The 27,494-nt window shown below is 46.9% G+C and overlaps 6 protein-coding genes across 7 annotated transcripts; all 6 read right to left on the bottom strand.

The window, feature by feature from the left end:
- Positions 1-1,210: 1,210 nt before the first annotated feature.
- Positions 1,211-2,280, bottom strand: LOC112899995 (probable CCR4-associated factor 1 homolog 11). The gene has a single exon (XM_025968686.1). The coding sequence runs from the start codon at positions 2,199-2,201 to the stop codon at positions 1,347-1,349; it is 855 nt and encodes a 284-aa protein (XP_025824471.1). The 5' UTR covers positions 2,202-2,280; the 3' UTR covers positions 1,211-1,346.
- A 4,096-nt stretch (positions 2,281-6,376) lies between these two features.
- Positions 6,377-7,553, bottom strand: LOC112898957 (ubiquitin-conjugating enzyme E2 variant 1C-like). Its single transcript, XM_025967283.1, has 4 exons — positions 7,403-7,553; positions 7,180-7,319; positions 6,936-7,061; positions 6,377-6,798 (listed from the first exon to the last, which is right to left on the bottom strand). The coding sequence occupies exons 1-4, from the start codon at positions 7,428-7,430 to the stop codon at positions 6,640-6,642; spliced, it is 453 nt and encodes a 150-aa protein (XP_025823068.1). The 5' UTR covers positions 7,431-7,553; the 3' UTR covers positions 6,377-6,639.
- A 1,537-nt stretch (positions 7,554-9,090) lies between these two features.
- LOC112901395 lies at positions 9,091-9,865 on the bottom strand. The gene has a single exon (XM_025970302.1). It carries the CDS (start codon positions 9,591-9,593, stop codon positions 9,288-9,290), a length of 306 nt encoding a protein of 101 aa, XP_025826087.1. The 5' UTR covers positions 9,594-9,865; the 3' UTR covers positions 9,091-9,287.
- Positions 9,866-10,947: 1,082 nt separating this feature from the next.
- On the bottom strand, positions 10,948-17,501 carry LOC112899922 (pentatricopeptide repeat-containing protein At5g04810, chloroplastic). The gene is made up of 12 exons (XM_025968581.1): positions 16,651-17,501; positions 15,697-15,824; positions 15,337-15,477; positions 15,144-15,230; positions 14,848-15,001; positions 14,626-14,685; positions 13,879-14,307; positions 13,494-13,789; positions 12,841-12,970; positions 12,008-12,571; positions 11,518-11,726; positions 10,948-11,357 (listed from the first exon to the last, which is right to left on the bottom strand). Exons 1-10 carry the CDS (start codon positions 17,428-17,430, stop codon positions 12,086-12,088), a joined length of 2,691 nt encoding a protein of 896 aa, XP_025824366.1. The 5' UTR covers positions 17,431-17,501; the 3' UTR covers positions 10,948-11,357; positions 11,518-11,726; positions 12,008-12,085.
- A 281-nt stretch (positions 17,502-17,782) lies between these two features.
- LOC112901248 (casparian strip membrane protein 1-like) lies at positions 17,783-19,026 on the bottom strand. Its single transcript, XM_025970119.1, has 3 exons — positions 18,538-19,026; positions 18,342-18,465; positions 17,783-18,192 (listed from the first exon to the last, which is right to left on the bottom strand). The coding sequence occupies exons 1-3, from the start codon at positions 18,900-18,902 to the stop codon at positions 17,977-17,979; spliced, it is 705 nt and encodes a 234-aa protein (XP_025825904.1). The 5' UTR covers positions 18,903-19,026; the 3' UTR covers positions 17,783-17,976.
- A 919-nt stretch (positions 19,027-19,945) lies between these two features.
- On the bottom strand, positions 19,946-26,188 carry LOC112899870 (probable serine/threonine-protein kinase BSK3). Of its 2 annotated transcripts, none has more exons than XM_025968515.1 (12): positions 26,001-26,188; positions 25,692-25,897; positions 25,074-25,294; positions 24,095-24,230; positions 23,843-23,976; positions 23,658-23,763; positions 22,972-23,057; positions 22,332-22,520; positions 21,858-22,022; positions 21,299-21,412; positions 20,735-21,021; positions 19,946-20,495 (listed from the first exon to the last, which is right to left on the bottom strand). In XM_025968515.1, the coding sequence occupies exons 2-11, from the start codon at positions 25,828-25,830 to the stop codon at positions 20,776-20,778; spliced, it is 1,536 nt and encodes a 511-aa protein (XP_025824300.1). In that variant the 5' UTR covers positions 25,831-25,897; positions 26,001-26,188; the 3' UTR covers positions 19,946-20,495; positions 20,735-20,775. The 2 variants fall into 2 exon arrangements, with proteins under 2 accessions (XP_025824300.1, XP_025824299.1); XM_025968514.1 differs by having other exon boundaries at positions 25,749-25,897; positions 26,001-26,184.
- Between the last annotated feature and the right edge of the window lie 1,306 nt (positions 26,189-27,494).

The following is a 27,494-nucleotide window of genomic DNA, read 5'->3' as shown; positions in this document are numbered from 1 at the left end:
CTGCTATCCACTGCATGGACACGACAGCTACACAGGGAAACCTGGGGAAATAAAAAAAGAGAGGGCATCGAATCTTGCCTCTGATCTCACCAAAATGGCCGTGTTTTGTAGCCATTCCATAGGACGCATCTGGGCTTTTGATCATTTGCTGGGCTCAATCCAAAGTGGATTGTGGATCGGTTGGCCACCAAGATCCAAGGTTGGGGGCAGACAGACCCTTCTCGCTAGCAGGAGAGCTGACATAGTAGTATCTTGCACGAGGGGGAAAAAGAACAGAGAGAGAGAGGAGCGGGTGAGCTGAGCGTGCGTCATCAGCCTGCATGCTGTCGCTTGCATGTATATCTCAAGGCAAGCAACCCACATGACATGGGTGTAGTGAGATCTCACGTCTGTCTGATCCGATGGGTTGAGCTGTGAGTGTGCCAGACAACAAAATCGTGATCGTGTATGGAGACAGGGAACAGTCCCTCCCAGTGTAGCAAAGTTGCATTTCCGCTCTGCATTCACCATGTCAACCTCCGTGCTTTTTTATCAAAAAAAGAAAAATCTCCGTGCTCAAGATGAGAATGCAGTCAAAAATTTTGTATAAACCTCAACTATTTGGATCCTATATATCATTTGCTGCCTGCACACTTGAGCGGGCACGGGTTGGCCAGCAGCGAGCAGCAAAGCACAAAATGCTCCATGCATGGCTGACGACGGGTATTCAAGTGCGCACCTTTTGTCGTAACAGTTTGAACCGGCACCCGTCGTACGTAGCTCAATCACGTCCCTTGCATTGGCACTCTCCTCTTCCTTCATTTTCAGCAGCAGTCGAAGAAAGAATAGTTTATACACAGCTAGCTGCTACCTGTTGCTGGTACGCGCTGCAGAGTCCAGCCAGGGCAGGGAAGATACGGGATGGGAGTGGAATCTGGAGCAGCGTCGGCGTCGCCTTTTCCGTTCGGTTTCCCCCCGCCCCCACCACCCCACGCGCTCGTCCAAACATTCCACGGGGGCCTGGCCGGTCAAACGCCAACGGCGCTGTCGTCTCTCTGCTGTCAGCCCAACCAAGTGCTGCTGCTTCAGTGTCACGGCCTTTGGCATGTCCTGTCCTGCTCCAGCTCTGGACTCTGGAGTGCAGGACTTGTTTTCAGCGGAACAGAGGAATCGTCCGTCGTTCTTCCAGCGCTCGATCATTCACAATAATAAATCGGAGACGCAACCAAACTATAACCAATCAAAGAACCATTCTTTTCTCTCTCTTACTGTTCATTTAATTATTTTTTGTCCCCGAACGAATTCATTTCGGGAGAGGAGCAGATGGGGGCTGCTCTGTACAAGAAAAGAAAGAGAATGCCTGGTGTTCATCTGAGCTTGGCGTCCTCTTGGAGCTCGAGTCCGAAGAGCACGCCGGCGCAGAGCTGGAGGCTTCCTTCCTTGGCGAAGTAGAGGCTCTTCATCTGCCTGAACGTGTCCCAGGTGAGCACGCTGTCGGAGGCGGCCTGGTGGCACCGCCCCGCCGCGCGCTGCACCTGGAGCGCGGCGGCGACGCGCTCGAGCCCGCCGTAGAGGCCGCAGAAGCGCATCATGTGCTTGATGTCGTAGACCTCGGGCCCGAAGTAGACGCGCACGTACTTGAGGAACTCGGGCAGCGACCTCGGCAGCTTGCGGCCCATGAGGATCTTGACGAGGTAGGCGAAGTCGTAGGCGGAGTGGAAGGTGACCCACGCCACCTCCGGGTTGCAGACGAGGCCCGAGGACATGAGCAGCGCGGCGAAGGCGCGCGCGCTGACGCCCCTGGCGCGGTGCGCGGCCAGGTCGACGCCGCTGGCGGCGAGGAGGGCGACGGAGTCCGGGGCGTGGCGGTGGAGGCGCGGGTCGAACTCGCGGAGGTTGACCTGGAAGGCGAGCGCGGGCGGGGCGGTGGGGGAGGCGGCGAAGGTGAGTCCGACCTGGATGAGGTGGAGCGCGTCGACGTTGGCCTTGATGAGGGCGTAGCGCTCGGCGGGGGTCATGGCGGCGGGGTGCTTGGCGGGGCGGTGGATGACCCCCGGGAACTCGGTGTCCATGGACACGTAGGGGAAGTGCTCGATGGCGGCGCGGATGAGCTTGAACTCGCGATCCACGTTGTCCGCCCAAACCTCCCGGATCTGCAGCTGGTGGTGGTGGTGGTGCTTCTTCTGCCTCCGGCCGCCGGCGGCGAAATCCTCGGAAGGCATCTTCGTCTTAATTCTGTTTCTTCCGGTCGGGGGGATTCGATCCAATTGTTAATTGCCGAATAGAATCGAGAGAGATTTGAATTCCGTCCCGTGTCCATGGCCGCCGGGGTTTTATAGGAGGAGGGACGGGGTGGCGGGGGGGAGGGAACGGGTCCGGGCAGGAGGGTGCGGGGAAGGAACGCGGCAGGCCGGCGGGCGCGCGGAGATTCGTGCTGCGCGGCGACAAGGGAGGGATCGACAGCGGGGGGGGGGGGGGGGGGGGGGGGGGGGGCACGACGCGTTTATGGCGTGCGACCAGGAATAATGATTGGGTGGCGCGCGTCCAGGTTGACCGACCAGACCTGAGCAGGCCGGTTTCCCTTTTCTTTTCAAGGCACCAAAAAATATTCAAGTTTTTGAAGCAAATTTGAAAGCATCGAAGAAGTATCCATTTTGACTGGAGTTGCTTTAAGTAATTCTAATTTGATGCGGGCTCCATCCATATATTGAATGAATGCTGCCAATCTAGAGCTAACCAGGCCATGGAAAACAGCACGGATGCACGCTTGGGTGAATAGGGATGGACATGCCGGGCCGGATGCGTTTCTTGCCGACGGAAGCCGCTTATGATTCTTTGGGAAATAAACTTGGCATCGGCCTCATGGTATGGACACGTTTGGATACTAAGAAATATTAAATATAGATTAATTATAAAATCTATTGAATAATTCGCGAGACGAATTCATTAAGTCTTATCAGTCCATGATTTGATAATATTATGCTATAGTAAATATATGCTAATGATTGATACTCGTCTCGTGAATTAGCCCCAGCCCCAACTATATAATTAATTTTATAGTTAGCTTATTTTTACTTTCTTTAATTAGTATTAAATATTAGTATCTGTATCCGAACAGTCGAACAGCCGTCAGAGGAGAAGGAAGGGGGGCCGAACGTGGCAGGCGCAAACAAACGGGAAGCGAAACCAGCGCGCGCGGCAGCATGACCAGACCGCGGCGGACTCGTCGTCGGCGAGGACCCGGTCGGCACTCGGCAGCCATTCAGTCTCTCCAGTCATCTCTATCTCTACTTCGCACTCGCCTCCGCTCTGCTGCCTCTGTCGGAGGCGGCCTGGACGCACGTGGAACACGGCAACATTAGCCCGCTAAAAGAAGTTAAAAGGAGAAGTTGAGAAGATTTGCCCTTCATTTTAATCACTTTATTTAAAATTTTAGTTACTTGATCAAAACAGAAGTGACTAAAATTTAACCACTTTACTTTTAGTCACTTTTCTAATAGTATGTGTCAACGTCAGTGTAACGGAACGAACAAAACGCGGGGACGTCAGCGTCGCCCCTGCACTGCACCACCCCCGCCGTAGTAGTAGCCGTAGGAGTTGGAGTAGAGCTTCCTCGGTGCTGCAGCCACCGCAATTGACCCTGTATTAACAACTCCACTCGCAGATGGACGGTCAGCGTCGACCGCGTCTTGCCACTCCCTCCTCCGTGCGTGGTAGGTGAGCCAGGCACCATACGGAAAGTAGGGTTAAAATTTTGACTGAAAATATGTTTTCCTTATTCCGGCAGAAAATCGGATCGCCGGTGGCGGCACGGGACAACTCGTTTGTTTCAGTTTATGTCCAAGTTTAAAGATCCGATTTTGAAAAATTTTAAAGTTAGATGATCTCAGAATCAAGACCCCATAGTTAGCTGAATTCTTGATTCGGTCATCTGATTTTTAAAATTTTTCAAAATCGAATCGACCATAAAATAAAATAAATGGTTGGCACCGGCTGGGCGGGCTGGATGGAAACCGCTAGCTGAGCAAGTGATCAGGGCAGGATCCTACCACCACACCCAGAAAGTGCGATTCCACTTGCAATCAACAGGCCGGCGGCTGGGCTGGCCGCCGTTTTGCAGCGCGTGCACAAATTCCTGAACCTGGACATGTATATGCAACCATGCTTGCGCCCAAGCCGAACGTCCGTCCACATGAAAGAAAGCCCCGTGCAAGCAATTTCCTCACCAAACTGATCAACCCAACCACATTCACCTCACTTCGTTCCAATAAAAAGTAGCACACGCTCAACACACAAATGACCACCGCAGGCAGGCGTCTGTTCCTTCTTCAGTTCCAATCATCAGAGTACAAACCAAACACGTGCAGATCGACAACTAACGCACCAGGAACATCAAGTTATACACTCCGTACTCCGCAAGTATACACACAGCCTCTTCGATCAGCTCACGAAGAAATTGGGATATATATATATATATATATATAGACACATATACATACGATGAGGCTAAAATGCAACAAGGTGCATTCTCTGTATAAAATATCACCCACCATACACTTGCAACCTACAGACTACGTCGATTGTAACGGGAAGAATAGATCAATTGCAACTGGACGGAACTAATAGCAACTTGACGCGAACCAGTTGCAACTCAGACCGATCCGGTTGCAATTGGACACGAACTGGTTGCAACTCAAACCAATCCGATTACAACTGGACACAATCCAGTTGCAACTAGAATTGTCATAATTGCAACTGAGAGGGTGGGTGCATTCTCTATAAAAATACACCCAGGTGCTTTATAACAAAACAATATATATATAGTCTATTTGGAGCGAACCTTCTCTAAAATCCCATCATTCTAACCCAATAGCAGATTCTCGTTGCTTTACTTGCTTTGTCAAACCCTCGACCCGGTCATGCAAAAGGATGCGTAAGTCCTCTAATATCTTGATCTCCTCTTTCAACCTTTGATTCACCATAGTCATGAGAAGGTTCTCGATAGAGCTGTTTAATTTGAGCTTCGCCATCTCTCTTGGCGCTATGAGCGACGTCTCGACTCGCCAGCAAAGTCTGCACAAAACAAGCGCACCGTCCAGTCATCGCCAAAGCGGACTACACAGACACCCGAAAAGAAAATTACCTTACCTTCAAACATAAGGATGTAGGAATGTGGTCCAATGACTCGGTACCATAAGCTCCCAAGCCCTTGTTGAACTCTACAAGTTACAAAAGATTTAGCAACGATGACAACAGTAAGAGCAACGAGCAGGAACATTGAAGCAACAACCTCTGACATTGAAATAATCGAACTCTTCGGAAGGGCCCCCGCTTGAGCAAAGGTAACAGCCTGTGCAGATGCCTCAGCGCCGGAGGACGTCCCACCAACAACATCGCCAAGCTCGGACATAAGTTTTGCAACATCTACTTTAAGTGCATAACGAAGATATGGGTCAATATCAGGACCTTGAAAAGGAAGACGGTGAGTCGTCGGAATTTTACCTAGCTCCGTAAACTTTCAAGGCACACGTTACTCAGGCAATTTTGCCTCCTCCAAAGGTGCCTCTTCATCAACGCCGAACCCAGGCGAGCGCACCGACAGAGTCATCCCTTCAGGAAAGTCTTGAACCTTCTGCGATGCCACCAGTTTAGTCCCACCCGACGTAATCTCTGAAGGCATCACAACCTTCGAGGGGACCTTCGGGGCTTCCTCATGCTCTCATCATCAGCCAAGTTCACCATACGGGGCGGCGCACTCGGCTTCCGATGGAGATCTAAAATCACAGCACCGACATTATCAGGGCCTGCACCGACATTACCAGGGCCTGCGCGCAAAGAGCCAAATTGCTCGATATCAATCTCTATGGGCCGCCCCCTACTCCCAACCTCCCCAAGGCACACTACGCTTAGTCGCCCTCAGAGCCTTCATGAAAGCCGAACTCCCCATGTTACAATCAGCAATTTCAAATGAATACTTACTTGGGTTAGCAATTTTCTTCTTTTGAGCCCCCGCCCGGCTGGCCGTCGATTTAGCAGTGGGTTTCCTCGGAGGTTTCCCCAGCGCAATATGCCCAGAGGTACTCTCAACCGCAGGTTCAAGCTCCTTCTTCCCCTTTTAGAGCTACAAGTGCGTGTAGAATGGATTTTTCCTATATATACATTCTACACGTGCTATTAGCTACTTCTATATATGTATCTCATGATTTAGGACGTATCTGACCCAACAAAAGGTATGTACGGGATATATGTGATCATAGTAGACCATCTGTGATGGTATATACTTTAAGTATGTGACCATATATGAATGTATGGACATACTTATTTTTATATACTAGTATTAATGTATAATCATGATATATTTAAAAAATAGGGATGCTTTTGAGATTTTTCATACATATCCCTTGAAGTATTTTAGAATTAATATATGAACATACTGAAAGTGATTAATAAGTATATGGACATACGCACGGTGGTATACTGACAGCGAGAGTAGCTACAAGCGAATGTATATATCCTAGCAGCAACATCCATATATCATCTCAGTTTTTTTCTTCTTTCTAGTGATCTCTGATGAGTAGCTGCAGCATGCTGACTCGATCGATCTTACGTACGTGTAGATAGGTTCGTGCAAATCAATCATATATATATATATATATATAGTTAATCTTCTTGTGCGGCGCAGAAGAAGGTCCCTTCCGGTGGCTGCACCAGCTTCCGGTTGTGCGGCGCCGCCATCTCCTTCTTGAGCTGCGTCAGGATGTGCTCCATCGTGTACTCACGCTGCCAGTTGGACAGCATCTGGAACTTCTTGCCTTCAACCTGTGCGTGCACGCATATCATCAAGATGTCAATTAAATAGTTGATAGCATAAATAGGAACAATAATCTATCTCAGTTGGTTAGGATCGGAGGAGGATGGATTAAGGAAGAATCGAATGAAGTTGTGCTGTTACGTACGAGGCCTGTGTCCGGGTTGACGCAGGTGAGGTTGATCCTGGAGTGGAAGCGCACGGTGGGTGGCTTGTCGGGGTAATCCTTGTCGCACAAGAGCTTCAGCTGGTAGATGCGGCCCTCGTGCACCGACTGACGCATGCGGAGCAAGAGCAAAGCATGATCATCATCGATCAGAAAACATGCATGTCTGAATGTTTACACTATCCACCGCACGGTCGGCATGACGAGATCATGAGATGGAACGTACGTTGAGGGGGCCTATGATGGTTCCTGTCCACGAGCGCATGAAGATGTCGTCCCCGTCGTCCATGCCGTAGCTGACGGTGCCGTCGCCGATGCCCTTCTCGCCGCGCTCCAGCTCCTCCAGCAGCCGGAAGTTGCGGGGCACTGCAATAATGCAGTAACGGTGGGGGAAGGATCGATTGCGGAAGGAAATGAAAGGAAATCACAGCCTACGCGCGCGTACTTACCGACGACGGTGGCGGAGCCCATCGTCATGTTTGCACGGCGGCGCGGTGAGTGAGGACCGAGGAGCGGAGCAAGACAAGGGCGGGCCGGTTCAGGAAGCCTCCCCTTTGCAACCCGGTCGGGGCGGCATAAAAAGACAGGAAGGTGTCATGCTGGGTGGGTGATGCCTGTGTTTGCCGCCGGTAGGGGGAGGGAGGTGTGCGTGCGAACCACGCACCGGCTGCCGAGATGCCCACCCCACTCCTGCGAATCTCTTCTCTTGTCCCAACCTTTTTTCCTGGGTCCTGGCTAGGCTTGGCTTCTGTCAACGGGAAGGAGCAGAGTCCGTTTAATAATAATTATGAGATTATGAGATGCGACGCGATGCCGGATCATCAACATTTCTAATAATCCAATTCAACATTTTACGTGAAAGTGTTGAAGCTGTGATGTTGAACATGTACGTCAAAATGTTGAATTAGTACACTTCGAATATTGATTTTTGAAAAATAAGAATAAAAACATCTATATGGGATTCTATTTTGTTGCGTAAATTCTAAGTAACACGATTATGCAAACGGAATACAAAACTCATTTATAGTTTGAGAGAAAAATAAAATCAAAGCTCCAAATCCAAAGAAATCCCTTCCATCACTCCACATCATCCAACTCAAGGCTGACACGTGCCCCCTCCTTCCCAGCCCACGTTGAACAGTGTGTTTTCATCTGACCCATTCATTTAGTTTTGTACGCATCTCAAACGTTTCTGGGCCGGCCCATCTAAGGTGCTGTTTCGAGTCGGGGCGAAGAAGGAAGGCGAGGCCCTCCGCCGGCGGCCGCCTCTATCGATCGACCACCGTCCACCGATGTCCCTTTTTTTCTTTAGGTCACGCACGCACAGAAAGCACGCGACGAAAGAGAAGTTGGCCTGCATCCACGGTCAGTGGGTGATGGTATAAATGTAGCCGTGCTTCATCACCAGCGCTGACGTGCGTGCGTGCCTGCATGCTAACACAGCAATTCAAGTTCCTCCTCTCAACTGCCCCTTCCTAATTATTAGTAAAGTCTCCGGTCGCCGTTTATTACACGATGATGACGACGATCCAGGTAGATAGCCATTGCTATTGCATTCCATGCATGCATCTGCCCAACCAGCAATTAAGATGCACGCAAGCTACGCATGATCCGTCCCACCATTGCTCTCCTCGATCTCCTCGGGTCGCCCTAATTAAGCGAGCTGTGGAGAGGTTGATCGGACGGGATGGTCACAGGCTACTCTACCCAAAATTAAATTAAAAGTAGCTGCCTGCTATTTAATTCTACCCTGCACTGCACAAACAGCTCGATTGCACGCAACAGATGAGATTAACGAACCAGCTGCGCCCGTAACCACACGGTACAGTACTGCTCCTCAGCTCATTCCTCTTCCTTTGTCATTCATGGAGATCGATGCAAGGCAAATTTTGCCCTTCGTCAAAGCACTCAGCGGCTCTACGTATACTCCACAAGAGACATGGAAAACATTAACCTGCGTCGTCAACAACACAACAGCTGCGAATTAATCAGGACTAGCTAATTGCAGCACTTGGATCGATCTCGACTGGCTAAAATTAACTCAGCTGCATCATGGATACATTATATATTGTTTGCCTAATCTCATCCTCCCTTTGCTAGCTAGCTAATTTCGTTCCAAGTGATAGAGGAGAGGAGGTACGGTAGTACTAATAGTGCAGAGAGAATAGAACTGCTGATAGATTAACATACGAATGAAGAAACAAATTAACATGGAGGAGGAGGAGGAGGAGGAAGAAACTACAGAGCGCAGCAAATTAAATTGAACACACCACGGGTTAATATATAATATAAATTAGAGGCCGGGACAGACAGAAGAAGCTGTGGGCTGTGGCTCTAGCGCCTGGTGGCGGCCGCCGGCAGCTTGGTCTTGTTGTTGTTGCTGGCGTCGTCGGCGTCGGCGCGGAGGAAGTGCAGCAGCACGGGGCTCTTGCACCGCGGGCACTTGGGCTGCGCCTCCTCCCCGGACAGCATCACGTACATGAGGCACTGCGGGCAACCCACCACCACCATCGGCTTGGCCGCCTGCACCACCACCAGCTCGTCCTCCGCGTCCGACGACACGCACGAGCTCGCCGGCGACGACGACTCAGCTGCCGCCCCGGACATCGACGACCTCTTCCCCTGCTTCTCGCCGCTCATGCACCTTACTTGCCTTGCTCTCTGCCGCCTGCCTATAGGCTATAGCTACCTACCTACCTATGGCCGGAAGAGAGGAGAGATGAGGCTAGCTCTTGATGCTGGTTGGCTTGTGAAAGAATGGTGCAGCTCCAGAGCATTTATATATAGCGCTGTGCCTTGCGGTTGCGGGTGGAGTGAAGAGGGGGCATAGCCACTTCGGTGCATCAACTGCTCAACACTTGAATTCGAGCTTCCTCCGATCCTCCTCTGAATCGAAGGCTGCTGTCCTCCTGCAGCAGCTGCAATGCAATGGTCAAGCAGGACTCATGATATAGATAGTTTTACAGCCTTTATTTCACGAGAATGCTTGTTTCATACTAATGCTCCATCCGGTTACGACGTACTAAAGAGAAGCATTAGTACCATTGCCTTCTTATTTAGTAACCCGATTTATGTTTCTAGAAAAGAATGCCACTTTGGCCCAAATCAGTTTCGTCTCCTCATTCTGTGTCTATGCGCATGATTAGCTTGGACTTGGTCATTTCAAGCACGTGCAAGCATCTGTTTCAAAATGTCGTCCAACAACCGCAGACCAGCGGTACAGAAATTGCAGCGGTAATCAATGAAATTGAATTCTGCATAGTTGCTTAGGGTCGTACTTGTGTCCATCAACACAGGAGCTATTTTGATCTAGAAAAGTCAGACTTTACACGTCAATTAACCCAAAGTATGCATTGATCTTTTGTGTATAAAATAACATCAATACATTCGTATTCAAAGTATTTTTCAGAAAAACATTGATTTTATGGATATTGGCAATATGCAATTAAGATTTCCTTGCAAGAATTTATGGTGCATATGAATTCAGAAGGGCAATGCAGCTAAGCAAGCATAAATAACGGGCATAAATGAAGCACTGTTTTATCTTGTGGCAAGACTTGAATGTGGGAGGCCACTTTCGATTCAATGAAAGATACCGGCCAGCTAAGATTCGCAGCTCATACCACACACAAGCGCACAAGCACACACCAGTCTCAAGAAATATAATGCCGTCTTGTGCAGGCAGGCATTCAAGTGACCCGGCTAGTAAAAGCGCTCAGCTTGGACAGGGGCGAGCAATTCCAAGCTCACACTGAACCGGGCTGTGCTACGTTAAGGCTCATTTGATTGAAGCTGCTGTACTGGAAGATGCCAAACCTTAAATGAGAAAACAGTCATCATGTATCACTTGATTGGAGTTGTACTTCAGTTTCAAGAGGGAATTCCTCCCATTCAATCGGCACACAGGCCGCATTAAAGCAGAAGCCACGAATCTAAGCTCCTATTTTACCATGTGTAAAATCATTAGAACAATGGCAAGGATCCACACACATTATCTAGCAAGTCGCTTTAAAATTATGTTTAAACTCCTATTTTACCATGTTTAAAATCATCAGTTGGTTTTCGTAGCACGAAGTTCAGCTAATCAGCTCATAGCTTATCAAAGGAAGAGAAGAGCTTACAAACTGTATGTACACTAGTACTATAACATAGTACTGTCCTGACCAAGTGCAGTTACGGGTTCCGTGCTGGGAAATGCTCGCTCAATGCCGATGACAGAGCCACAGAGGTGGTAATCAACCATAGCCTCACAAACCCCTACTCCCCGTAGGTCCTAGTAATGTCATACTATGAAATGCGTGCAGAGCCCTTCTTAATTTCTTATTATGGCTGGTACATTACGAAAGAAAGCCAAGAATTTCCTTTTGCAAAATGTTGCTCCAAGTCATTGTACAAAAACCCCACCTGGAACAGATATCAAATAAGCTAAGTAAAAATATAGCTTAGCCCAAACTTCTCCAATTACAATAAACTGGACTTTAACTCATGAATTAGGTTGCAATAGAAACAGAGCAATAACAAGAATGAATTTGTCAATATTTTCAAGAGTATAGAGAATATTTACCTGTACTACGAGTCATTGATCTGTACAGCAACACACATAACTGAGTGACCTTCATCTGTTGCATTGACAGCCTGTGCCTTCAGCCCCAGCAGAACAGTTACTGAGCGTCTGCGACTTGTGGAAATGCCGCAGTGGCCAGACAGCTGAGGCTTAAAAACACGATAAGATTCCAAACCCTCCTCCTCTTTGGCAGTTCACAAGCAAATAGCCTGTGACGTGAATACATAGGGCTTCGTCAGAAACACTATCAATTCGAAAATAGTTTTAGCTGTGGCCTGGAACAAAACTATCAGAAACTCCACAAACTGGCAATTAGTGATCATTATTATTGGCAGACTTCTCTTTCAATCATGGTTGCTACAAGAACTTACGGTAAACGTAACCCATTCATGATAGGCATACTAAATTATTACGTACTAAATTATTACGTATCTTTACAACGGTCAGAAAAAAGTTTGACATATATTAAGCACACATGTGCGCAGCATACCTTGATGGCTTTGGCACTGAAGCAGTAGCGAAGGATTGCAAAAAGGTTAGCACTGTCTCGATATTATGCCAGTGGTCATCAATCAATATCATGATCCTCATCATTGTCACTAAAGTCTGAATCACTGCAAGACTCAGAATCTCCATCACTTGCAGAATTTGAAGCCTCCAAATTTTCTGATGAATTCCAATCAGGCGGAAATATTCTCTGAAGTGCTTCTGTTAGTGCCCCTCCCGTCCTCTCAATCTTGTGAAGCCATTTTGACCAGTGAACAGCAGTGCGCAGGTCAACAGTCAAATCATTCTCATACATTTCCCTACAGACACTCAAGATTCCTGTGTAGGTGCTTCCCTCCATCACAGTTGCCCTCGAGAGAAGTGAGGTCACCAAGCAATGATAAGCAGCCTCATCAGGCTTAAGCCCAGCCATTTTCATCTCCTCGAAGCATTTCAACGCTCTATCTGGTAGTGACACCCTAGCCCAACCTTTAATCAAGGTGGTATATGTCTTGACATTGGGTTTCAATCCAACATCTGCCATTTCTTGAATCACATTTTCTGCTCTCTACAATAAATAGTTCAAACAAGAGGTTAACAAACAGCGTGCAACAAAGGCCAGGATAAATACTTTCACATTCATAACCTTCCAGTAAGAATAAGATGAAGCCACGCAGGCACATTATACCAATGAAGGGCCATACAAGCATTGTGCTCGGCTGCCTTAAACAACATCCATTAATGTTTATCTCATTGCATTGTACTATCACTATCAGGCTATGCCCAGCTCTGTCACCGCAAACTAGTAATAAATATTTTGATGAAAAATGGGCATACCTGCATGTCTCCTGCTTTGCAGCAAGCATTTATGTAGGATGTATATGTATGGATGTTAGGAGGAACTCCATCCTCTTTCATTTGTTTCATCAAATCTGCTGCCTCCCAGACATCTCCTCTCCGAGCCCAACTGCACGGAATATAAGTGATGATACAAGAAAATACAATCTCTAACAAGCATTTAAGAAACTACTAGTATCCCAGATTATAATATGGCTCATATAACAATAAATCAACATGAAATGGCTGAGGTAAAATCTTTATAATTCGTCCTGTTTGAAAACATTTTTCACAAATGGGCCCCATAGGGTAATAAACTCTGAAAAAGGACCCTTTTGCCTGGCAACCTGACATTTGGCACCGTAATCGTTGCCTTGTAGGATCCTGCAAGTCCAACACAGAAGAAAGCGCCAAATGTCACAGCGATGTGCTATTCTACAATGGCACCAAATCTCACGAGGCTGTGCAAAAAGGTCCATTTTCAAAATTGTTTCCCAAGAAGTGTATATGTAAAAGAAAATCTTAAAAGTGATCGAATTGTAAAGATTTCCTTTTACCGAGGCAGTAAAAAAACTAAAAATATTCAGATGCCATAAGACTGGATAGAAATGAAGTTAAGTGGCCTTAACTAATGTGTTTATATTAGTACCTACCCATCAATCAAAATATTATATATGAATGTATTCCTTGGTATCTTTTGAAAGCTCATCTCTCGTGTGACTGCTAAGGCGCTTTGCATCCTTCCTGATTTGCAACAGGCTCTGAGCAATGTTTCATAAATGTACACATCAAGCTTTAGACCATTCTCTTTTATTTTGGTGAAATACTCGAAAGCCTTTCCAATATCTCCAACAGCAGCATAACCTCTCATAATGATAGTGTACGTATGCTCATTTGGTGCAATGCCAGCAATAGACATCTTGTCAAGCACAGAAACGGCTCTTTCAACCTGCGAACACACACACACACAAAAAAAAAGGTTCATGCCAGAAGTAAGTCTGAGTGTGAAGAACCTAACATGTTTAGTTGAAAATATACCTGGTGCTTTCTAATTAGCCCATGGATAAGAGCATTGTAAGTCATTACAGTAGGAGCACAGCCACTTCGCCGCATCAGATCAAGGGTATCCAGAGCCCTTTTCATATCTCCAGCAACTGCAAAACCTTCTATGATAGGCCTGAATGTTCGATTTGATGCTTGCATTCGTTCCTTCTGCATTTTTTCAAATATGCGAATAGCTCGATCCATATTTCCCATCTTACAAAATGCCTCTATCAGCAAATTGTATATCGCACGATCAGGCTGCAAACCTGATTTTAGCATGTCCTCAAATATGCTAAAAGCATTTGCAAAGTCATGCAAATGGATAAATCCATTGATCAGCATGGAATAAGTTTTGTTATTATGTTTGACACCACATGATTCCATTTCTTTGCTTATAGTTAAGGCTTTGGGAACCTTCCCAATCTGAAAAGAGAAATTCCAAACCAGCATTAGTTATTGTTTTTCATTCAAACAAGTGCACATAGGGATGTACAAACATTACAAAGCTTCAAGTTCAAATGATTTGTCAAACAATTTTATGACCTCACAGTTCAAATCAAAACTACACTTCAAGTATCTTATTTTGTCAGTCATCCTTCCATTGAAATTTCCAAGCACTAGTATAATGAAGCTACTTTGATGCATTGAGACAAAAAAGGAAAATGATAGAAGAAAAAACAAAGCATATTCAGCACGATGATCGGGCTGCAATACATGAGAACATACAAGAGACGAACAAACCTTGACATACAGGTTAATAAGGCAACCATAAGATATTATTGATGGTTTGAAGCCACACTCCTGCAAAGTGAGAAAAAACTTCGAATCAGATTGGCCAATACAGCACTTCATTCCCCTTCCATCCCATATCAAAAGCCTCAAACATATTGTAGGTTAAGAAGGTGATCATAATAAATGTAAAAAGCAATTCTTTCTTTGGAACACATGGCATGCCTTCCGTACCTTCAGCCTATCGAACACAATTAAACATTTCTTTTCATCCTGAACGATAGTATACCCATGCATCATACTGTGGTAAACATCAATAGGAGCATCAATTCCATCCTCTTCCATTTCACGGACCAGCTCTTCAGCTCGATCCATATTCCCAGATTGGCTGCAAAAGTACATATATCTGAGTGCTCTAACATAATATATTGGTAAACAAATAATGTAGCAATCGTTTTCCTGATAGCTATACAATTTTTTTTGCCATATGTCTATGATATTTATGAATCTGGTAGCCAGTAACTACTAACCAGTGAGCATGGATAATGTTGCTATATATGATTCCGTTCAGAGTGTCGAGCTTGGCCTTAGCTTCTTTGAACAAGTTGTCTGCAGATCTTCCAGAACAAGGTAAAATGATTAGCAAGAAACCAAGGGTACTGAACTACTGATATGACAAAGACTGTGTGTGTGTGTGGGGGGGGGGGGGGGGGGGATACTCACTGAGCATCATTGATTTTGGCATATCCTGCGATAAGGATACTGTAAGTAACAACTGTCAGCTCAAGGCCCTCAGATTTCATTTCCTCGGTGCATGAAAGTGCACCACGCATATCTCTAGCAACTGCATAAGCGTGAACAAGGCTGCATGAAATGAAGTAAATTTAATGCAGGAGACAAGCCAGCATAGGGACACTGATAGAGCTAATTTGCTGGTCATTCACACACATACACGCATATGATATTGAATATAGTAAAGTAAAGAAAAACTGATGGAGGTGACTTAGGAAAAACCTAGATGGGACTTCTATTTGTGATCAGAGGAAGGTTCAAACAACAGGAATGAATGAAAGATGCACCTACCTTGTGAAGACAAACGCATTGGGCTCTATTCCTCTTGCTCTCATGTTCTCAAATGTTGCACGAGCATGATGCTTATCACCTCGCTTGGCATAATACACAACCATCAGACCAAATTCCCTCCTTGATGGCTGAAAAATCAAGGTAAAAAAGAGACTATAAGTAATGCCACATTGCCACCAAAAGGAAAACCTTAAAACTATGAGACAACTCTATATTCTGATCATAAACTCCAAAGGAAAAAAAAATCAACCTACATATTTTTCCCTTCATTTGGAGCCCTGCACATTGAGCAAAGGAGCTATGGAATTTTTGTAGGAACTTGTTAATACTTAATACATGACTACTAGATGCCAAAAAAAAACATTGCAAGCAAAACATAATTGTCAACATAAAAAAAATAAATGACCACCAACTCCAGATCTCTAACAAATCATAGGGCAAGGTAACAAAGTTTATGTTGAAATTATCAGGGTTATGCGCTGCATGTTGCTAATACAAACAAAGAGTACCTTGCGGAATAAGGAAAGGCTTTGCACTTGAACTAGGATGGAAAGAATGGAATTGTTCATTGATTCGTACCTGAGTTAGTAGCAGAGTGAGGCTATCTGATCAAGTTGGAGATTAAGTTTTGCTATCAGCTCATGATTGGAAATGACATCAAACAGACACCATATAACATTGTAATTATCTCTACAACTAGGACAAGAAGATGGACATATTCAGTGACATCCTAGCAAAGCTGATTCTAAGCAGAGCTGTCTACTGTTTAAAAAGGCTTTATCAGAGCTGGTACCCCAGCAACGTTTGCAGATGAGAGCGCAAAGACAGGGGAAGTTCACCCCTCTCTGCATTCTTCAGCATTATGACGCTGCCTACACCTTGCAATTGCGTAAATGGCATCCTACAGTAAAAAATAAGCACGGGTGATAATGGTGAGGTGATCGGCGAAGCCACCTTTGGTATCCGCTCGAAAGCAGAGACGACAGCCTGCCAGTTTTCGGGCCGCGACTCCAGCACCCTCCGGAACTCGCGGCACGCCTCCTCCCTGCCCTTGTGCCACGGCGAGCGAGCCTCCCGCCGCTCCCCGGCTTCAACCCAGCGCGCCCGCTCCTCCGCTCTGGCCCTCCCTTTCCTCCCGTCGTCGAGTCGCACGGTGAGAGACTTTCCCCGGAATTCCACCCCGTCCACCTCCACCGCCCGCTCCGCCGCGGCCTCGGGTTCGTCGCCCCCGTAGTAGAGAAAGCAGAACCCGACGTTGCGCTCGGGGTCGTCGTGGCCGCGCACGAGCTCCACCTTCTCCAGGGGGCCGAACTGGCGGAAGAACTCGGTGATCTCCGGCTTACGCGCCCACAGCGGGAGGTTCCCCACGAAGACCTTGCCCTTCTGCCGGAAGTCCTCCTGCCGCAGCGGTTCCGCATCCTGCTCCGGCTCCGGTTCCGGCGGTGGCGGAGGCGGCGGAGGCTCCTCTATCGCCTCGAGCGACGGCGGCGGCGTCGGCGGCGGCGGCGGGGAGAGCTTGCTCGACAGCCATAGCTTGGAGGCGAGGGGGTTCGTGGGAGGAGGCGGCAGCGGCGGCGGGGGTGGAGGAGGAGAATGTTTTGGGGGCGCAGGCGGAGGCGGGGAGGGGCGGCGGAAGGAGGCGGAGGAGGCGACGGGCTTGAAGGTCGTCCTGGGAGGTGGGAGGTGGGGAGTGGGCGAGGAGGCGGCGGGGAGCGAGAGGAATTGCATCAGCATGGTGGGCGTCGGAATTTTCGAATGGCCCGGGAAGACGACGATGCCAGCTGCACCTGCCTTCTCTTCTCAGGCAGGGTGGATGGAGGGAGGATAAGGGTGCCCCTCTCGGCTCGAACCAGATTTCTGATTTGGCCCTTGGTTTGTTCTAATGTTTGGTGCGAGTCCACACTGAACTGGGCCGGGCTTCTATCGGGCCGGATCTTGCAGAGAATACATCTGTGATCTGTTCCTTTTTTTCCTTTCTTTTTTGGAATTGTACTGTACTTCCAGCCATTTCCATGACGCCCTTGCTGTTCATATGACCACGCGTCGAACAATGCATTTTAAGGCTTTAAGCTATGTTCCACTTCAATGAACACCACGTCGATCGGCTTGCATTTGCAGGCAATAGATTTTAAACTCATACACCAACAATCCACTCCACTAGCCAGTGCTCACGCACGATTGCACAGAACATCTCATCATAACACAACCGAAATTACACGATTCAAGGCAGCTAGCAAAGCACACACGTAGTCACGAAATGGGTAGAGCAGAGCATTCAGTTCAGCGTCTCCTGATGGCGAAGGCGGCCAAGATGACGAGGAATACGAAGACGAGGACGGCGAGGAAGGAGGCGACGACGCTGCCGCTGGTGCGCTGGCAGAAGCCGTGGAACTGCATGCAGATGGGCACCCAGTTGGCGCGAACGTTCCCCGAGTGCGCCAGGTCCACGATGGCCGCAGCAGCAGCAGCCGCGGCCGTCAGCATCCCCACCATTATCTGCAGCAACAATGCGTCACCCGAGCAATTCAGTACTAGTATTACCATTATCCCGACCATAATCGGTGTTGTTCTAGTGCCGCGAGTGGGTTTGTGTGATCGAGTGCAAGATATTAAAGACAGACAGAGAGAGAGAGAGAGTTAGCCACCAAGTCGCAGACGAGCAGGAGGTGGCGCAGGCCGATGGCCTGAGGGCGCAGGACGACGGCGGCGGAGAAGGGGAGGGACAGCACCAGGTACCCCGCCGCGATCGCGTTGGCCACCATGAAGAACCTGCAGCAGGCACGCGCAATTATTAATTATTGATGCTGGGGCATGGACGCTATCAATATGCAAGCTACTGACAGGAGCGCCGGGAAGTCGTCGAAGCGGGCGCGGAACTGGAAGAACTGGGTGAAGACGGAGAGCGTCTCGTCGGAGGTGGCCGTGGCGATGGCGGCGGCCAGGGTGGGCCCGAAGGCCGCGATCCTCAGCACGAAGTCGATGAGCGCCACGCACCGGCTGCCGCGGTCGGCGCGCCGGAAGAACGGGAGCCCCGTCTTGCGAGGCGCCGCCGTCGTCGCAGCAGCCGCGGGGGCCGCTGCAGGCGGGGCGGCTGACGATGCCGCGGGAGGAGGCGCCGGGACCTTGCCGTGGTGGCGGGCGACGTCGTCGATGGGGATGACGGTCGCGGCGGGGGCGGGGGCGGGGGCGGCCTCGCTGGTGCTCATGGTCGTTGCTGCCGTGCGCGTTGAAGTTGCTGGGCAGTACGGGCTTTTCGTGAGATGATGATGGGTGCTCGGCTAGCTTGCTTAATTGCGTTTGAGTGCATGGAGAGAACTAGCTAGAGAAGATTATATTTATAGAGCTAGCTAGAGAACTACTCCTAGTATAGATATAGATATAGATATACAGGAGCTGTTGGAGTATGGTCTGTCTGGGCATTGTGAAGTTGATCGGTTCGTGAAGAGGTTGGGAGCGGGAGGGTGTGGTGGCGTGGTTTAGGAGAGTGGTTACCAACTGCTATGCAAGCGCCAAGCAGATGGAGCGAGCTAGGATGAAACGGCCAAGTAATGTCATAGGTATCATTTCCAGGTCCTCTTTAGCTGCAAGCATTTGGTACAGTTCACGACACCCTGAGTACTAGTACCTGACTAGCGCCTGGCTTGCTCGACCATCACCGGATCGCCGCTACCTTGCCCTGTGGCTCTGTCTGACTGTCTCTGGACCATCAGGCTCCGGCACTCCGCTCGATTTGTTGCTCTCTCACGTCTTGAGCACCAACTGCGCCTGCGCGCCGCACGGCCGTCGACCGCCGCTTGGACGCGATCGGCGCACGCCTGCCCATGCCGGCGATGGCCTTTTGCCATCTCGCTTGGCAACCGTGCGCCGGTTGCATGAGCGACCAAGGGCCAAGGGCAACGGCGCATGAATACCCGGGGTACTACTAGAAATTAACTGGAGCAAGCCCGCAAGGGATGAATGCGTCGAAGATTAAAGAGCTGTTTGGACTCCAGGGGCTTATAATAAGTTCTATCAAATCGAATATTTCGATACCAATTATAAATATTAAATATAAGCTAATTATAAAACTAAGTACATAAGCCTAGAGCTTATTTGCGAGATGAATCTATTAAGCCTACTTAATCCATGATTAGCACATGCAGCTTCACATGGGCTAATTATGGACTAATTAGGCTTAATAGATTCATCTCGAAAAAAGCCTAGAGTTATGAAATTTATTTTATCATTAATCTATATTTAATACTCCTGATTAGCATCCAAACATCCACGTGACGGAACTTGTAATAAATCGTGCAGTAACCAAACATAGCCTAAGAAATGGAACAGCCCATCGAACACTGCTATTTTTCGCCTCTGAAAAGAATTCCACCATCTTCACCACAAATATACCAATGGGAGCTAACACATATGAAACAAAGACGGGCAGAAAAAAAAAAACAACGCTCGCTGTACAGGTTTACACACCCACTACCATCACGATGGAAATGTACATCAGCAACCCCCTTTTTGACGTTTCCCTTCGGTTTCCTTTTCCAGCTGGACGAACCAAGAAAAAGTTTTCCTTTCTCCATTAATTTCCTGTCTGCGGTACTTATTCACCTTTGGATGTCTTTGCCATCTCTTTCAGGGCCTCTCTGTTGTCGCTTTCTTCCATATATACATCATCCTACATAAAGATATGGGAGGGACGACGTTCCACACGCACAAAATCTGAACAAGGTTAACCAACCCCTAGCCGAATCGACAAATCACCAACACCTGCTTCCATATCCAATAATACTCTCTGTTCAAACAAGCACCTGCACCACAACCAAAATAATGAGAAAAACATAGTGATGATCATGCTTATGGAACTTCCTGAAGACTACTAGGTTCTGACAGCAGCATATTTCTGACAACATTTAGCAAATTGAAACTCTGGTCATGCCCTTTAGATAACCAGGATATTTCCATGGTATTTAAGCAGGGTTAAATCCAAAAAAAGAGTTTAATCATTTAGGCACCTAGTAAAACATTAAGATTTGTAGAGAGTATGTACCTGAAATTATGTGCATTTTGTGACTGCAAATCTGTTCGCACTCAATGCCCACTGCTGCTACTTTGCTCTAGGTTACAACCATCTTTTAGTGCTTCTTGAGCTTCATTCTCCATGCCTTGTGCTAGTAGTGCTGCTGCCTGAAGATAGAATGCTGTTGGCCACGTTGGGGATATTACTAGAGCCTGCATTGCATCACTCAATGCTTCCTGTGGCATGTCATTCATCAAATATGACAGGCAGCGCCGAGCATAAATGGTTGGTGAAACCATTGTGCCAACTTCAATGAACTGCATGTTAAAGAATCAGCAAAAAAGATGAAGTCAACAACAGCCATGAGGTAACTCCAATGAACATTCCCATTCTATTGCCATAGTTAAAATATGGAACAGCAAAAGTTTTAGGCTATGCAACCCAGAATTCTTCTTTACGATAGTGCTTCCAAATATTAGGAGGCAAATTGGAAGATGTTCAACCTATATATGATTCTAATCACGTTCAATCAATCAACTCCAATATCTCTGTTACATCCATATAAACAAGCAGAACAAAGGAAGAGAAAGCAACCTGGGAATAACAATCAATGGCTGTAGTAAAATCCTTCTGTCGAAAAGCATTGTCACCCTTCTTCTTTGAGTTCAGAGTATCTTGCATTTGATTCGTCCACATTTGAAATGAGAGCTGCGGCAGATAGGGCATGAAGAGGATCACATAACAGCAAAGTAATATGAACAGTTTGGTGAAACAAATAGGGTACCAAAGCTCAAATTTCAAACTACATGATGAAGACCCAAAAAAAGAGTCAGTGTAATCTGCGTAATTGACAATTATGTAGCATATGAAGGGCTTTTACATGCTGCAACTATATCAAATGAACACCATGATATTTTGCAGGATAAAAATATTAGTTGTGTAACTATTCAGATTATCTGCAGATGAACATTGCATTATGATTAATACTAATATTGCTCTAGGAGACTGCTGCGCATCAAAATGATTAACTGGTAAATATTATCTATGTTTTCTTGTGCAACAGATTATACCAGTGCATCTAATAATGTTTTGTTAAAGAATGGACAAGCAATTTTATTAATCTCTAAAGAAAAATAAAAAAAATGAAATGAACCTCATTTGCTGTCCCCTCGTCATCCTTGTAGCCTGTCTTTTCTAGAATTTCATGTATTGCTGTCAGATCCTTTCTGGAACAGGCTTCGGCAAGAGGGGAAAGAGGTAATGATTGGATAGATGATGCACCGCCGCGTGGAATGTCCATCAGTTCGTAAGACGGAGTCTGCAAAAGATTTAAATATTATATACTAGTTCAACATGATTGGAAAACATTATCTCGTGACAAGGGCTAAAATGTTCTAAATTAAACAAAAAGACTGATAATTGCCCTTGCCCAATCCAATTATTTTATCAGGTAAACTTAGGAACATACTAAAATGTTATGCATAATGTGTGCTGATATAAATCAACTGTCGGAAGACAATGACTGAAATGGCCTACCCATTGCATAATTTTCTCAGCATAGTCATGGATATTGGATAGTAGACACTATAATTCAAGCATGGTACAAATAGAAAGGGAAAGTATTCACCTCAACATCCTTCTGAAGAGGAGCCAATGATTGCACAAGTGATCTTACGTTAGGTCGCTCACGGGGTTCATAGTGAAGGCACCTTGAAGCTAATCGCACCAGTTCTGTTCCTTCCTCATTCGAAAATTGACCCTCCAAACACGAGTCTGTAAGCATATTAAAGTTCCGATCTCGAATCAGGTCAAGAGCCTGCACATATTTGCCCCAGAGTCATTAGTCTTGTAAAGATGATAACAGATACTGTTGACTTGTTATACTTGGTTCTTAGACAGGTATGTCAATCATCATCAGACGACTCTTCCTCACAATTCAAAATAGTCAAGATGATAACCAAATCACTAGATTGGCCTTCTTATTGTCTAGATAACACCAATGCTTCCATGCAGGTTGATGTGAATTAGGGCCTATAATCTGATACTATATCACCTCAAATTGCTTCATATAGATGTAGACTGAAACATATAGACAAAGAAAGGGTATATTTCTTGCTAAATAAGCCTTTCTATGGACTATGAGCTAGCTAGTCATATTCACACTAAATTGATAGCACATGTTTCCATACCAGTAAGTGTAAAAAGAGCGCTTAAAAGCAATTGAAAACAAGAACATTTCTCAAATAATTAAAGCTTAACGTTATTACATGGCTAGGAGGAATATGCTTCCCACTAAGAACATCCAATAGCATGGTCCCAAAGCTGTATATAACACTTTCAGGAGTGATTCGTCCTGCAAGTAAAACAAAAGGACAAATGTGAGTGGGATGTTAATGATTCGAGGTTTATACAAAGTTAAACAAAGATAATTTGATCTTCTTGTACAAAGAACGCAAAAATAAATGGTCTGTAGCTTCCAACCAGCTCAAGCTATGTATAATTTTTAAGCTAAACATAAGGCCATCACAAAGGACACACGATCAAAAATATGAATTCGCATGCATGATGGCCAGTTGAAATTCTCATCATCATTTGTATCAAGTAGGCCTTGCTTCGCAAATCAAACCATCAGTGTGCGGAATGTTATGCCCAAACTGTAGGACTGCAATAAAATGGTTCTGAATTATAACATAAAATAAACTTGCACTGTATTGGGATGCTCCATCGAATGGCAGAGCCAGATTAACTTCACAAAGGTAGCTACGCTTCTACTACATCAAAACTTTCTTTGTTCCACAAAAAAAGAAAAAAAAATTGATCTCGATATCTCACAGTACATGACAATGTTATTAATAGTTTCTCAGAAACTCAGCATTAACTATTGAACTCACATCAAATGGCTATTTAACAGAACTAGGTATAGGTCATTAGAAAATAAGAGATTTTCTTTTACCAGTCCTCATGTATTCTGGAGGTGTAAATGCTAAATTGGTACTGTAACTTTTTCCATCCCGACTGTTCTTCATGAGGCCAAAACAGGAAAGTCTAGGATTACAGTCCTGCAGCGTGTAAACAACATAACTAGGTTACAGAAAACACCGCTGACCATGCTGAAAACGTAAATCACATTATACTCACGTCATCAAACAGAACTCTGTAGGCATTGAGATCATGGTAGAGAGCACGACCCTTGCTGGTGCAATATTCTAAAGCCTCAGCAAGATAGAGAACAACCCTTAATCTCATGGGCCATTTCATTGCTTGCGATTCCCCTGTTAAATGCACAGAATAATGCATCAACCTTGTAGTACTTAGCCATGGATTTGGGAGAATGGTGATTGTTTCTAATGCTAAAAATAATTAAAACATCAGCGTTTTGAAATGACTCACAATGGAAAAGATGTTTGGCTAGCGTGTCATTGGGCATGTACTCTGCAACAAGCAATCTCTCATCACCTTCACAGCAACAACCAAGCAAATTTGCCAATCTTTTGCTCCGGATCTGGCCAACTGATTTAGCTTCTTCCTGAAGGATAAATATTTATTTCCCCAAAGGTCAGTTTCGGCACATCTTAGAAAGTCTGTAATTAGTGGTAAAGAAAATAGATTCTGAAATTACACATCAATGAAGAGGATGCTTTCCTCTGTGTATTACACTATTACATGTGACACAAACCAAATTTAGAATGGACTAACAGAACCATAAGTGAGAAAATATCTTGTGGGGTGAGTATGGCGATTTGAAAGGCACAAAAGGCACTAGCAGAAGTAGACCTGATAGAATCAAATGGAAAATACAAAAAATGTTGACAAAAGTTGATGGCCACTATTAAAGCGGCGCCATCCAGATGGATAAAAATGCTGACTGACTACAGAAATATCATTATTGAGATGACAACATGCATTCTATTTCTAGATATACGTGTAAGCTCACATTAACCAGTTCAATCTGGAAAGGAAGGGGCCAAAGGCAATGTTAGGGATGGACAAAATGATGGGGCTGATACCAGCTGGTATGATTGCTGCCTCACACGGCTAAACACTTATTTAGGAACGGAATCTAATAATCAAACAAAAGAAAAGAAAAATGTTAGGCAAACAGTTGGTAGGTGCCACATTCCATTTGCAAGTCATCATAATCCATCCAAAAGCGAAATTAAGTAAATAACAAGCACGCATATCATCTATGGAACAGGTACAAATCAACAACCTCAGTCCTCCATGATAAGAGGCACTCAAAGTCGAAGGCTTAGGTATGTGAATCAAAAGGTTTGCAAAGAATCTATCATTCCCACAATGACCAACCAGGTGTTTCACCCACCAAATGCACATAATTAGAAAGGGCAAAAGTGAAGGCAGCGGGGTATACCAGGAACTGGCGTGGGTCAGGCCAGGCGGAGCGGTTGAAGCGCTTGACGGCGATGCGGCGCTGGGCATCGAGCTTCCCCTTGTACACCACATTGGGCGCCTTCTCGCCGTGCTCAGACACGATGTTCTCGACCGCGAACCCTGACGTAGCGAGGCGCAACTGCTCGAAGGTGAACTCCTGGAACATCGGCAGCTCGTATGCCTCCCCCTGCTCCTCCGTCACTATTATGAAAAGAAGAGGAGAGGTGTTCCGCTCAAATTAGTCCGAATTGCATGGAAAAGGTAATCCGCAGGCCTAACAGAAACCCATTTCCAGCCCTAATCACTAGGTATCAAGGAGCGCCGAAATCCGAAACAGTTCCTCAAGGGGGGGGGGGGGGGGGGGGGGTAGTGTGAACACGTAACTGCAGATATCAGCAATCGAACTGGAATGGGCGGAACAAATCAACAAGCACTCTACTCAATCTAACAACCTTCCAAATGCGGATGCGGCAACCATACGCGAATCCAAACACCCAAAAATCATACTCTCGGGTGGGAAATAGATAACAAGAAAACAGATATAGTAAACGCCAAAAAAGTATGAATATCTGTGGAGAGAGAGAGAGAGAGGGAAAACCAGCCGCCAAAAATAGCAAGAGCCAAGCAGACATGGGAGGCGGAAGCATCACCCCACCAGCATCAGTGTTCTCGTTGGTTATCCCGTTGCGCGGCGTGCGGCAGCAGCAGACGGTGACCTTGGACACGCAGGCGCCCATTCCGATCCAGCCGAACCCGGAGACGGAGAAGGAAGAAAGGGGGAGGAGAAAAAAGCCGGAAGGCAACCTGCACGTGAGCAAAGAGAGCAGCAGGCTGGGAGGTCAGAGCGGAATTCAAAGCGCGCTCGGATCTGAGCACCGAATCGAAGTGGAAGCAGCAAGCGGGTCACCTGCGCGGAGCAAAGCGAAGCGCAGCGTAGCGTAGCGCGGAGGAGGGAGACGGCGACCGGAGTGGATTGGATGGGATCTCTCGTCTCCTCCTCCTCCCCTGTGTGCTGTGAAGGAGGAGAGGGGGGGAGGAGGGCGCTGCAACTGCTGCTGGTTCGAGTAGGAGGAGACCTGGAGGGCAGGAGGAGGAGTCCTATTATTATTTCCTGGCCATATACATACTAATTAATACTCCTGCCGCTGCTTTATTTCGCCGGGTGGTTTATTAATTTATCTATTATCATACCGACATGCCTGTCTGTACTCGGGAGCTGTGCGGGGTGATCAAATCATTCGAACGAGAGCAGGTCTGAAATTTGATTTGAGCTCGTGCGCTTGCGCTTCCACCCAAATTGATCCCAGATTTGACGCTTTCAGCTTTCTCTCCTTCCTTTTTCCTCCAGAATTCAGAGGCGTGGCTCCACCTCAAAAGGCTGCGGGGACCAGACCAAGGTTCCGATAGAAAAAAGAAAAATCTGCGTGGAAATCAGCGACGCACGCCTGCGCTCCGGCGAACGGCCGGCGTCGCGGCTTTGCATACTCTACGGTGCTCCTGTTTGACCGTGTTTCGAATCAAACGGCTCCAGTGTGTTTGCAGCCAGCAGGACTGCGATGTTGCCATGACCTTTCCGCAGTACGTACATACTGTATGCAGCAGCTGAACCTTCGAGGCTAGCCATTTGGTCGTCCTGGTGCTGGTGCCCGAGACGATGCCAGCATGACGCACACGGCACTAGTAGGATGGCATGGCTGGTGCGCGCACACGGCAATAGCTTCAACCAAAGTGCTAAGCTAAGCTGCTTTTGGCGTCAGTTTTTCATCGATGACCAGCGCGAGGAGTAGTTGCATTGCATTGCTGCCTGGCATGCTGAAAGTGATGCTGCGAGAAAGGTCACTGACCTGGTCGCTCGCTGAGGAAAGGATCGGATAAAACAAAACAATGGAAAAGAGATCCGTGCCCGTCAAAAGCGGACCGGACCTACGGCTGCGGCGAGGAAAATCACCCACCCCTTCCGTGGACCGTTGCCGCTGAATGTGAAGCGTCATCACCCGCCTACAAAAGGCGATCGAACCCAGGTACCAAACAGAATCCACAGCATTCACATGTGTGAAAAATGACTGGTCGTCTAGAAACAACAGCAAACAATCCAAGTCCTGCCGGCCTAACACGCGATCGACTCATCATCAGATCAGGCCAAGAACGCACTTGCAGGCCCTGAAAAAGCAAGGCCTCACGGCTTCACAGTTCACACGCAGGCGCGCTTAAACTAGCAGTACTTGTTACAGCTACTAGTGGTGGTGTCCGGTAGAGTAAGAGGGCCGGGAAAGTGACGGGAGATAGAGTCATGCCTGCACGACGCAGCAGCTGATCCTGATACTCTGATGTGTGCTTGTCTGAATTGAACTGGCCGTGGCCGATTCGATCGTCTCCGTCGGCCGGCTAACGGATGCCAACA

Source organism: Panicum hallii, chromosome 7, assembly GCF_002211085.1.
Source record: "Panicum hallii strain FIL2 chromosome 7, PHallii_v3.1, whole genome shotgun sequence".
Lineage (NCBI taxonomy): Eukaryota > Viridiplantae > Streptophyta > Magnoliopsida > Poales > Poaceae > Panicum > Panicum hallii.
Note: the sequence above shows the minus strand (reverse complement) of the source record. Positions and strands in the feature narration are given on the sequence as shown.